We start from the raw sequence: 13,625 nt of genomic DNA, 5'->3' as shown, positions 1-13,625 counted from the left end.
GTGATTATGAAACCAATGTGGCTAGAAACCTTCGTATTCACATGACTAGTGAGAAGCACATGCATAATATGATGCTTTTGCAGCAGAACATGAAGCAGATTCAGCACAACCTGCACTTAGGCCTTGCACCAGCTGAGGCAGAACTTTATCAGTACTACCTAGCCCAGAACATAGGCCTGACTGGAATGAAACTGGAGAATCCAGCAGACCCCCAGATGATGATCAATCCATTCCAGCTTGATCCAGCAACAGCAGCAGCCTTGGCACCAGGACTTGGTCAGTATCTATTCATTTTATTATTATTACCACCAGTGTTTTAGTTACTGCTTCTAAATGTTAATGTAATTATTTTCTTGAATGGTCTGTTTTGCTAAGCTTAAAACAGCAAATTCTCTTCAACTTGTAGGAAGTTGTAAAACTGAAAGTCAGTTAAAAGGAGAGGACCCAAGGAAATCCAAGTACTTCACCGGCTCTTTAACCTCCTTCCCCCAAATTCTTGTCTGTTTACAGTTAGATTTTCTCATTGTTCTTTGCTATGTGACACCTTTAACAATAATGTTCTATGTGCTGTCAAGTTCATGAAGAAAACAATCTGCTTTTTTAAAAAAGGAAATATGTTTTTCTGTGACATTATCCTGTTGTTGTAATAAACATTACAAGTAAAAGTTTTCATAGAGAAGTATGGATTTTCAGTTGATAATAATCCCTCTGGTTAGCTAATGTATGAATCAGAGGTTTACTTGTGACTACAAAGCATTAGGAATCTGATAAAGCTCAGCTATATTGATATGAATGATAAATGGCTAGTTATTAAACATGTAAGAAATTAATCTAATAATAAAAGTAGCATTCATATAGCATTTTTTGATTAATGAAAAGGTGTATTGCATTCTTTCTTTTAATAGTTCTTAGAGTAGGGCTAGCCAACATGGTGCCAACCAGAAATTGCGGGCTTCAGCTGCCAAAATCCCTGACTATTGACCATGCTGGGTGGGGCTGATGGGAGCTAGACTACACAACATCTGGAGGGTACCACATTAGCTACCCTGTCGTAGAACAACCCTTTCATGCAGGCCAGTATTAATCCCATATTTCAGACAGAGAACTGAGACTGAGACAAAGGTGATCTTAGGCAGGCCACTAAGTTCATTATCATTCTCTGTCACTTATGCCTGCGCTCAGCAACAGTTTAAGGTGGCCTAAAACAGGAGGCAAAACATAAGAACTGTTGTCCAATTAAAGCTTTTGTACCAATAGGATGTATTATATTATTTGAAAGTCATGAAATGGAAGTTACTTTCTGAATCTGAAAAACCCTGTTTTTCATATATGCATATGTGTGATATATATCTGAGAAGTACAATTAGCAGCTTTTAAAGGATATAATGAAACTAAAATTAGTTTAGTAGGGTTAATCTAGGCTTTTAAGTTGCAAAAGCTTAGCTGTTTTGTTATTTTATTGATCAACTCTCATGCCTTTGAAAATAAAAATTCCAGGATGACATCATGCCCAGTAGGAGTAATTAAAGCTATCTGATGAGGGAATTTAGAAGTTGAAAGGGATGATTGTAATTGATCCTGATTCAATCCTATTACAGCTTTTTATAGTTTAAGCTCCAGAGAAAGCAAGCCCCTTGTCAAGGCTTTATTTTATAGATTCCTTTGTGTGTGTATATGTGCTCTATACTTTCTGGTCTCTACTTTCCCTTTTAATTTTTTCCCCTGTAGTAAATAATGAGCTGCCACCTGAAATCCGGCTTGCCAGTGGTCAGCTAATGGGTGATGACCTGTCCCTCCTTACTGCAGGAGAGCTGTCACCTTATATCAGTGACCCAGCGCTGAAGCTATTCCAGTGTGCTGTTTGCAACAAATTCACCTCTGACAGCCTGGAGGCCCTAAGTGTGCATGTGAGCAGTGAACGTTCTCTCCCTGAAGAGGAGTGGAGGGCTGTAATTGGAGACATCTACCAATGCAAGCTCTGTAACTACAACACGCAGCTCAAAGCCAACTTCCAGCTTCACTGCAAGACTGACAAACACATGCAAAAATATCAACTGGTGGCTCACATTAAAGAAGGAGGCAAAACTAACGAGTGGAGGCTGAAGTGCATTGCCATTGGCAACCCAGTTCACCTAAAATGTAATGCCTGTGACTACTACACCAACAGTGTGGATAAATTGCGCTTACATACCACCAATCACAGACACGAGGCAGCCCTGAAACTTTACAAGGTAAGCACCCACCAGCAATTTAAGTTGGCTTAAAATAGGAAGTGGCAGTTAACTCTTGAAATGTGAGCAGAACGGTGTTTTTTTGAGTGATGTGCAAATTAGAGGATTATTGATAAAGCAACAAAAATCAGACTACTGAGCTGGAAGCGCTGCACCTGGAAAGTGTTATACCTTATAGCTCATTTAGCTTTCCCTTTATTTGAACCTTTATATATATATCACTGTCAGCACAGTCCTATATGTATGTTTACTCAGGTGCAAGTCCCATTGAGTTGGATGGAGTTTAGTCCCAAGTTAATGGGCATTGGATGCAGCCTAACGTCTTAAACTTAAATTTATATTTCTTGTGTTGCAAATGGCTAAATGAGTTTCTCTTCTAAATTCTATAACAGCCTTTGTTAGCTAACTGTTAACTATGAATTCTTTCGTGTATTTTGTGTGATACTTGCATATCTTGTATAGGAAAGGAAATGGCTCCTAGCATTGAGGATGTTTAAATGACCCCAACCCAAAATGTGCCACCTCAATTTTTATAGTAAAAACACACACTTGTACCACAGTATTACTATGAATATTCAGAAGCAAACTCTTGCTATCTCTTTGCCTACTTTGCTTTTGATTAGTCAATAATTATTTTTTACTAACATGAAAGGGTGTGGTGCAGATAAATATTAGCGTAATAGCAAATACACCTTTTTTCTGGCCTGGGGAAAAACTATACTACGTGTGGGAGTGGCAAATATTATTTATTACCGATCATGCCATGACTTTTTCCAAACCCCAATTACTGGATTTTATTTTGTTTTGTTTACTGGATTGTCCTGTTGGGCTTGGTTTATGTATAAAGTGTTGTACATTTATTTATGGCTTTCAGACATCAAGCACTATTTTGTTTGAGGTTTTTTTCCACAAGGATGTTACAATTTGTCAGTGTATTTTAAATATAGTGAGAAAGTCCACGTGGTAAGTGTAACATACATACACGAGAGCTTGCCTTTAACTTTATTATGAATAATAAGTATGATTTTTCTAAAATGCTGTTATAAAATTTGCACACATATAAATAAAAAAGTAAGTAAATCAGCAGTTCTATAGGAAAATACCATAATTATTAAGCTAATGAATGTTCTATAGTTGGTTGTGTATAAACCACTCTGTTGAAACAAATGGCAGACATGCAGATGAAAATAATATACTCAATTTGTATCTTGCAGACAGCAAATGAAGGGGAAGTAAATACTACAGATTTAAATCCATATATGCTTTAGAATGTAGATGTATATATCTATTTCTGTGTTTGGATACCAAATGCAAGTCTGTCCATACAGGACACTGATAACCAAACTCAAATGCATTCACATATCTTCCTTAGTACCTAAAAGGAATTAATTAGTATTTAAAGAAAGAGGGTTGTATACAATTAACTGCTAATCTGACTGGACCTATAGAAATCAATATACCTAGGTAGCCATGCCCATTGATTTCACTGGGTCTGCTGTAAGTAGGAGTTGGTTGACAACAACCCGAGTGAGGAAGCTGAGGAAAAACCTTTCAAGGTGAGCAAATTGTGCTGGTGGTTGTGAACAAGCTGCCCTCCCCACTTTATTGGAGACTTTTCTGACCAGACTTGGCTTTCAGCGTTTCCCTTTCAGACCTTAGGATATTAGCCTAAGCTGACCTTCACATGCTTGACCTGATTCATCCACGATTAAATTCATCTCCTTGCTGGCAGATTGCTAAAAGTGTTATCTACTACCACTTTAAGGTGGAATAAAAGTCTAAATTCGAATTTTGCACAGAAAAACAACAACACTATACGGAACATGAATTGATCAAAACATTCTAGACACTTACCCACCAAAGCAGAGCTTTATAGACCTTACAGGCCTTTATAAATCTCCAAAACAAACACCTGGTGTAAGATGTTCTGTCCGCTGTTGCTTTAAGCTGTTTTGCTCCAGCTTATCTCACTTTTAGTATTGGAGCTGGGTTGGGGGGCAGGCAGAATTGTGTAAAGCAGTAGTGTACAGTACAGGCTGGGGGCAGGGGCTCAGCTTATTTTCCATGCAAATATTTTTCTCCCTCTGTAAAGTGTAGACCCCCCTACCTTTGTATGTATCTATCATTTGTATATCAACAGCACAGCTAGTATTTAAATAGTGGAGTAAAGTGTTTCCATTTACTTTATTCTGTTTAGAAGCCCAGGAAAAGACAGTGATCTATGCAAAGCACACACTATTGCAGCAATTCTAAGTAGACCATTTTGTAGCTTTATAGAATCCCACAATATGGTTATCTTCCTGCTATGCTACCCTCTCATGAGATTTAATTACAATACCAGCACTCTGGAGAAGACAGAGAAAATAGAACACGCTGGGCCTGCAACAAAAAGTTGCAGTCTGATTTGTACTTGTTGAGAGTTGCAGTCCGCTAGTAATGCCCCATTTCACTGTTTTATCTCCTTTCCTTCCTCCCCATTTTCTGTTTTATCTCCAAATGTCAGCCAGCATTCTGTGCCAACTGAACATGGCCAGCCTACATTGGGATCGGCAGTCCCTGCCCCCCCCCCCGTTGGGGGTTTCACCCCTCAAAGTTATTTTTTACTTTTGCAAATCTTGTGATTTCCCCAAGACTGCAAATACTTCCCTCTTGTCCATGGATGGTGCTGTTTTGGCTACATAGGGATCCACACTTGGAGAATAGTCCATTAAAGGGTGTGAGAGCAATGCCTGGAGTAGGTTAGGAGGAAGAGGCTATTCTCCTGTGTTGAAAGGAGCTTGGCTTACACTTAACTGGTAAGGAGGAGGGAAGTGTTCACCCTCTGAGATTAAATAAAAATAAATGACAAATTTACCAAATCACAGGCCTAGCTTAGGAAATGTCAGTCATTTCTAGAGTTGCCAAATTGCAATTACAAAGCTTTGCTAATTCTGTTAAATATTCCATGTCAGTGGGAGAGCATGCTGTGTTTTGTGTTTCTCGTCCCATTTCTTCATTCATGCCTCCATTCACTCTCCTTTTCTGCCTGCTGTAAAAAGTAGGCTCCAGTCTTCTCTTCAACTAACTGGGCCAGTTCGGCGAACAAAGAGAAAAATGGAGGCAAGGAGAAATAGCCAGGTGGCCGTGTACTTTTTGGCTTCCTCAGAATGTTTTGAATGCACATGAAGTATCCCTGGGTTGAAATCTAGCCAGTACCCATGATGCTGTAGTCCAGAAAGCATTAATGACCACAGCAGAAAAGCTTTGGGTGGGGGAATCCCATTTTTTTCATTCACAAAATATTGGATGATATCACTGTTAGTCATACTCTGAGTAGACCCATTGAAATCAATGTACTGAAGTACATTAATTTTGATGGGTTTATTCTGAATATGTCTTGGTTGGATATCATCCACTGTGACTTTTAATAAGAGGAAAATGCAACATAAATGCCTTCTTGAGGCAAAATGTCTGGACTCCTTGCAACAGCTGCAATGTTAATAACATCAGTGCTTTGGAAAAAGATGTTGCATGCATCACAACAGCAGTACTAAAATTGGTTGTTTGTGTATAAGCCCTCTTGTAAGATGTGAAAGCTACTAATGTATTAAAACCGCAGCCCCTGCCCACTGAATTCATGAAGCAATTTGTGTAATTAGTTGCCTAATGTGACAAAGCAATGCTGCTTTATGAGAACAATTAACTTACAATCCTAGGAACACTTAATTGGAAGTAGGTTTGCATTGCAATCAGTGAGGCTTACTTCAACTTAATACATTGAGGTTTAGGGTGATATACATATTTGGGTGCTAGCAAAATTATTTTGCAATTATGAGAACAAATAATAAAATTGGACTGCTTCAGTTATTTGTGGTTTAATGGCAAGTATAAGTTTTATTGAGCATTTATTTCCTCTTTCCTCTTACATAGTCATTTAAAATGCAAAGGACACCTGACAGCAGCAGTTTGGTGAGGTTAAATGTATAAAATATATTTTGCTTTTTGCTTTATTGACAAACTATTGATTCATACACTATTCACGTTATGATTGTCAGCTCAATTTGAATAGATCACTTCACCTCCCATTCTCAAACAACAGGAAAGTTGCATGACCTATTTCCAGTTTAAGAAGGTTAAAGGTTAGCTCAAAAGCATCATCTGCCTAACTGCTTAGTTTTAAACTGATCAATTTAATGAAAATCTGTTTTACAGATGGTGTTTTAATGTCTTTGGCAGGATTTGGGCAGCTTTAACATTAGATGTACGCTAGTAAACATTATTTTTTATTTGACCAGAGCAACACCTTTTCTTTTATGTTTTATAGTAGAAAACATGTGGGATATGGTATTTTGGCAGAAGACCCAAAGCAAAAAGTGTTGATGATCTTTCCATATGGATTCCACAACAGAATATATTTATGTCTATTGCTCAAACAAAGCTATATTCATGGCTAAGCAGACTGTTTTACTCTGAATCCTTAAAAAGAATTTCAGTCAGGATTGTATTTGGAAAATGCGTGCCTCCTATTTGCATACGATTGGAACACCAGCATTTAAAACAATAATCAAGACTGTTCCTTATGTATATGTAAGTATGCACTTTGTGTTTATAGCCGAGGTGACCAAACTGTGGTTTGTAAGCTAAATGTAGTTCCTGGCAGTTCAAATGTAAGGAGCTGCTGCACTTACTCGACCACATTGTACAAAAATGCAAATAGTTGTGAAAGACCTTATTTGTACTGCGAAGCTGTGTGACTTCCATGTGGCATTATCCACTTGCACAAAAGCAGGAATGAATTCTGTCCACATATTCCCTGTGGACAACTTCAAATTTCAGCCAAATGTCATATATAGCTTTTTAATAATTTTTCAGAAGCATTTTGTTTGTTTGTAAATAGTGAATATTTAGGGAAACCATAAGGCAGGGACTTTGTGATGGGGGAAATAGGGTGAGTTGAGTCCCCCAACTTTAGCCATAAACACCATTGTGCCAATACAAAACTGTATTTGTCTATTTGACTTGTGAGTATAATGTGGTTTTGTTACAGAATGTAGTATAGTTCTTCAGCTCAGAGAATTTGGTTCCTATATGCCCTTTGGAAATATAGGGTAAAATCCAATGCAGTAGTTTTCTTATTAAATAACATGATGCAGCAGATGTATCCACTATGAGAAAGGGTGAGTGTGTGATTTTCTCCGATTCCCACTTCCTCATGTAACCCCTCTGCTCAGTGGCGTAGCGTGGGTTGTCAGCACCCGGGGCAAGGCAAGTAATTTGCGCCCCCTAACCCATGGATTTGCGCCCCCTAACCCGTGGATTTGCGCCCCTAACCCTAACCCCCAGATGTTGCGCCTGGTGCGGCCGGCACCCCCCACGCTACGCCACTGCCTCTGCTACTGTCAGTGCTGTTCTGGAACAGATTTGGAGGGAAGACATAGTGGCTGAAACAGGAAGGGGGAATCAATGAAAATTTCCTCTTCACCTGCTCATCTCAGTCAATGCCTCTGTTGGATAATGTGTAGGGAAACTTAACATTCTCATATTCTCAAACTTACTGCACAAATTTTGCTATGGTGTAGAAGAATATGCAATCTGTTCATCAAAAATAATCGCAGTGACTTAAGGTGTTCACGGAGTATGTTTTAAAACATGTGTACGTAGTACACAGTACCACAAATACAGCAGGCAACAGACCAAATAACAACATATATCTGAAGGAAGATCCTCGAAACTGCTTTTGTGACCATTGTATCAAGTACAACTTATATGTAAAGTGGTAGTTTAGGGTGTGCTAAATTCATTTCCTATGCTACCTTTAAACTAGAGAACTAGCTGTCTATATGCCATGTACTGCAGATAAACTCTCTCCATTGAGACTTATGCAGAGATCTGGGGGGGGGGGGGGACGGGACCCATTGCAATGAACACTATTAGCATAACAGCAGTGCTTGGCGGAGTCCATCTTTTTATAACTGGATCCCTTTTCAGTGACATTAATTTGGTACTTCCTTGCCACCATTTTAGAATCTGATTTTATATATTTGGTTCATTTTTTTAGTTAAATGCAGAATAGCTTTTTGCGTAAGAATTCTAAAGCAAGATTCCCCCGGGCGTTGCTGACTCTGATGTGTTTATTTAAAGAAAAAGTTCACTATGGTCCTTCATTTTGTCAACAAATGACTGCTACCAGCCTTTAAAATAGCCCAGTGAAACTAAATTATCACGAATATATAAGATTGCATTCAGAAAGGCTAGAAGAACAAATGGAGCATTGACTATATTTTATAGGATAGATTTATAGCCTGTCCTTGGGTCACTTAGGGCCAAGAATTTTCACGGTCAGCTGGTTGGGCCTGCTGGCGAGCATCCTCAGCAGGAAATGTAAATACCATATAGCACCTGCTCTTCAGCTGGGCGGCTAGCACTCTTCTGCTTTTGGAAGGGAAGTATCTCCCACCTCAAGTCTGGTCCAAAGTAGAAAGCTTAATTATACTGGTCTTGCTCTGCATCTGTCATCAGTGAAGCAGAATAGTCTGTCTGGATTCTCTAATGCTGTTTGCATATTCGGATTTTAAATCAGCCAGAGATATTGAATGAATTGCTTGTGTCTCCTTGTTTATGAATGAGACAACTGGGATTTAGGTAACTTCAAGAGTACTATTTCCCCAATGAACATTGCTAGTGTTTTCCTCATTATTCTTGTTATGGATGAAAGCATCAGTGTTAAAAATTAAAAATTGTATTTGGGAGAGTAGGTATGAAATAACAAAGGAAGGGGGAGAGAGAAATCCATCTACAACACAAGCTACATTTGTTTGCTATATTTTGTTTAGCATGCAATGATGATACTTTGATCAGTGTAGAATTAACAGAGTTCCATAATTTAAATTTCAATAGTCTTCTCCTAAGTTTCCAATTTAAAATCAAATATCCCAGATATGTGCCATTCCAATTATTGAACTGTCATTGTCCCAATATGATAGTAAAAGAGGTTGTGAGATTGTGCTGTGCTTATTTGCATAAAAGTCATTGTGCAAAAAGAAATTGGAATGTTTCGGTACATTCGAGAGTCAAAACATGGTTTCCTTAATCTTACTATAGTCATTTGTTTAGATAAAGAAAGCTGTTTGGAGAGATAAATAAAAGTTATTATTTTCTTGCTCTTAAACATAGTTGTCACTGAAAAATATTTCATTTTTTAATAGTGGTTTAACATTTGTGGTCATTTCAGGGTTGAAATATCTAAAATTAAATTCCCATGGCTGTTTATGTGTGTCAAGTAATTTGAATTATGCTATTATATTAACATGTACTGTATAATGATAAGGAAAGTGTTAAGAAACCATTTTTGTATCAGCCTATTAAAATATAAATATACTTCATGTCTGCATAAATGCATGTGTGTGCTAATGAACAAATGGTGGGGTAATAATTTTAAAGGGTTCCTTTTTGCTTCTAGTTTAGTGGGAATAACAACTTGTAAATAACCCACACATTATAATTCTGTTTAAACATCATATATTTTTAGTCAGGCCTTTCTGTCATGTTGAGGATATATACCGTACTATGACAATCAATTTAAAAATATTTATTTTCAGTACCTTAAAAATAAATCTGCAGTTTCCCCTCAAAATATGATCTATAAAATTGGATCGAAATACAGGTTTTTCTGCAAATGAAAAAATGTATTTGATATCACATTTAGAGCTAGGCTCTAAAAGCTAGGTAAGAACCTATGCTTTGGAAGTTGGATCCAGTTCTTCAATGTGTTGCATCTCATCCCCTGGACTTTAAAGGTGTGGACTGGGATGGCAAACAGCCAACTGAATCTGCTTTCACTTTCAAAGACATGAATCAGATGTCTCACACCCAGCCAATCAGCAGCTTCAGAGCTCTCCCTTATCGTGTAGGAGGCTGCCCAGCAAGGGGAAGCCTCCCACCTGAGGGGGGGACAACTTTAAAAGCATGGTTCAGGCATGCTCAGAAGTGAAATCATAGGCTGGGTTGAAAGCCAGCCAGCCCAATCTGCATCTTCACAGCTCTCATAAGGTATTGGGCAGCCTTCCACCCGATGAGGGATGCCTTTGGAAATGTGGATTGGGCTGACTGTCAGCTGGCCTGATGCAGGCATTCAGAGGTGAAAGTGCAGAGCATGTCAGTTGTCAACCGGCCTGGTCCACATTGTCAAACTCTTTTGAGGCATAATAGGTGCTTTTTAATTGCATGTGACTACTAATTAATGTTTTTTGTGGGTACCACCCCTGCCCTAAAATATTTTAGCTTAGTTTGCACTCTATGTTCCTCACACAGCCACTAATGCACTAAGCCACAGTATCCACTGATTTCCATCTCTCTATTTTAATGGCTTGCCATTTGGACCATCTGCCAGAACTACGAAATAAGGAGGCTGTTGCCCCTTTTAGCTGTTATCTCGTGGCGCCCTACAATGTTTATTGTGTTTCCCAGGGAGGTGCTTTATCTGGGAATCCTTGCCCTCTATGGGAGTAAATGGAATACCTTTTCTGATATGTGAGAGGACTATTGAGTAAAATTTATGACACTTTTTCATGTCAAATTTTAAGGCTAAGTGGTGATTATCAAAATGTGCAGGAATGCTATCCTGACTGTATAAGGTATCTACATAGATCAGTAGATATGCAGTATTACATTCACAATAAATATCGTACACAGATTTCTACATTTTCTGAATTGTATGTACGTATAGCTACATAGTCCTATTTTCATGAGAATCTCTAACAAGATAACTTTTCCAGAGGAGAAAAAGCCTTTCCCAGTTGACAAAGGTCAGAGCAAGATGTGATCAAATTATTAGAACCGTGGTGAAGCTGCATGGGCTAAATGAAAATGTGGATTTGGTCCGAAACCTTAAAGTTTCTCATTATGTGTTCAGTTTGTAGATTATATATTTCGGCCAGGGGGATGCCTCTTTGTAATAAAAAGGAATAGCATTCCCAACTTTGCTTGCTTTGTGTAAACTTCCACTGAATTATGCATGTATTGCAGACAGCGATGCTTTGCTGGATCAACTGTTAATGACACAGTTATTGTGAACGTTATTCTTAATCAGCGAATGTACTGCAAATACATAAGCAGCCTTCTTTCTTAATGTCAGAACTGGAGGTTGTAAGTTACTTTTCGTTTTCCTTTTCCTTCTTCTGTCTCTCGGGAATGGCACATCACATAGTGAAATAGTGTTTGTTTGACCTCCCCTTCCCAAATACAGGGGCACGTTTATATTAACAGTAAAGTTCACAGAACTTCTCCTAGTGGAGTACCAAAAACAAGCATGTCATGGAAATGACCCTCTTGGTCTCCGGAGAAATGGAGTTAACCCTCATGTGCCATATAGTCTTCAGATATAGTCTTCATCTAACATGGTCCCAGAGGAAACTGAAAGTGTTTGTGGGAGCAAAGGTATTACTATAAACTTTAGTTTTTAAAAGCAGAGGATGTTGAAATAAATGGAAATGGATATAAAGTCAAGCAAATCCACAAGAGCAAATCATAACAGCAAAAACCAAATTGAAGAAACAGTTTAAATTAAGTGTATTGTTCCTCCCTCTAATCAATTTTCTCTTGTGTTATGTGAGAAAACTAAACTATTTATAGCTTCTACTGTTTGACCCAGCTTCAGTGTATTGCTTCATACTGAAAGAACTTTGCTTGCTCTTGAAAGGTTGACCAGTTACATAGTTGCCCTCTTAATCCCAGGCCCTAGTCCCTGCCTTCTCAAATGTATCCAGACTCACCAAAGGGTGAACAGCTTCCCTAAATGGATACTATACCTAACATATTCCAACATTTCTCCTTGATTTAAATGTCAGAACCAGCTGAGTGAAATACCTTTTCTACATTAAAAGTTAAGAGCTGCTGTATACCTAGTAGACATAGTAAGGCCATATCCTCAAACCATTTTGTCTAAACTACTGCAACTGATATTAACGTTAATAATGATCCCTCCGGTTTTTTTTTAAAAAAATGAATTTAAGACTAATAATAATAATAATTTATTATTTGTACCCCGCCCATCTGGCTGGGTTTCCCCAGCCACTCTGGGCGGCTTCCACAAAAAAAGTTCCTGTTCAACTATAGGAAGAGGTAAAGGATCAGAGTATACCTGAAAGAGATAAAAGATTTCATCAGATTTAATAAAAAAAGTGACTGAAGAATGAGCTCATTGTTGTTGACAGTGAATGCTGGCTGTCCCATGGTAAAACTTCAGTAGTCAGCACTGCTGCAGAGGCACTATAAAGAAAATACAGGAAAATCTTCCATACTATGTATTACTCACCAGGCCTAAGCTGAAATACAGTATTCAGTGTGTGCAACCGCACTTTAAGAGGTATGCAAAGGGGAATATTTTCTTAGATTTTGTTGATTTCCCCTAAAAAATTAAACTAAGAATTATTGTATTTTTACATATATTTCATGAAACAATATCATATTGTATAAAGATATTAAAAATTCCTGCTTTGCACGACTGATGGTATATTTCTAATGTGGCACACAGTAGTGGACAAATTACTCAAAGCTGAATTAACTAAACATTATAGGAATGGTTCAGTTGTAATTTTACAGTAAGGGATTCCCTTCACCTCTAGAATTCTGTGCTTTCATAGTACGCATATAGAATGATAACACCCTCTTTCAGCTTCAGTTTCAACTGAGCTTTAGAAACGAAAGCAAGAGAAAAGCTGCAGTCTGTGTGTGTGTGTGTGTGTGTGTGCGCGCGCGTGTGTGCGCCTGTGTGTATGGTATAAGTGCCAATTTTCAAAACACAGTCAATCCCCTCATCTGTGACATGGTGGTCTACTTTTTTCTTTTCTTTTAATGTCATGAGTGAAAAAAATTGCATACAAATGTGTGGGGAGACAGTTGCTTCTTGTCAATTCTAGGTTTAGAAATGTAAGGGTGTCTGAGACTTTTTATATTTATGTTGCTTATTTTTTTATAAAGTTCCCTTTCTTGTCCTATTCACATAGCATCTTTGCATGGGCAGGGGAGTGGGTGGCACTAAACCACTATACCTCTTGGGCTTGATGATCAGAAGGTTGGCAGTTCGAATCTGTGCAATGGGGTGAGCTCCTGTTCCTCTGTCCCAGCTTCTGCCAGTTCAAAGGCACACCAGTACAAGTAGATAAATAGGTACTACTGCAGAGGGAAGGTAAACGATGTTTCTGTGTGCTTTTCTATGGGAAAACTGGTCAACTTGACTCCGGTATCCTTTGTCTAATACTGTACTAGGATTGCTGCAAAACGGGAGGCAAGAAAACCATTTGCTTTAATATACATATTGTTGTTACATGTGGAGAAAAGAGCTTCCCTTTTCCATCTAAAATAATGCACAGACATTCTTCAGGGGCTATTTCATAAAGAACATCCTTCTTTTTAAAT

The 13,625-nt window shown here is 38.2% G+C and overlaps 1 protein-coding gene across 10 annotated transcripts in view; it reads left to right on the top strand.

Annotated features, from left to right (window-relative positions):
• The window catches only part of ZFHX4 (zinc finger homeobox 4), a 180,508-nt gene that overhangs the window by 28,440 nt on the left and 138,443 nt on the right, over positions 1-13,625 (top strand). For 7 of the 10 annotated variants that reach the window (XM_083517143.1, XM_083517142.1, XM_083517139.1 and 4 more), the window contains exons 2-3: positions 1-276; positions 1,729-2,231. The exon at positions 1-276 is cut by the window's left edge and continues 2,348 nt beyond it. In XM_083517143.1, coding sequence (XP_083373269.1) covers positions 1-276; positions 1,729-2,231 — 779 coding nt within the window. The remainder of the gene's footprint in view (positions 277-1,728; positions 2,232-13,625) is intronic. The other 3 variants (XM_083517135.1, XM_083517141.1, XM_083517140.1) reach the window with 1 other exon arrangement.

Source organism: Podarcis liolepis, assembly GCF_965112155.1.
Source record: "Podarcis liolepis genome assembly, chromosome: 8".
Classification (NCBI taxonomy): domain Eukaryota; kingdom Metazoa; phylum Chordata; class Lepidosauria; order Squamata; family Lacertidae; genus Podarcis; species Podarcis liolepis.
Note: the sequence above shows the minus strand (reverse complement) of the source record. Positions and strands in the feature narration are given on the sequence as shown.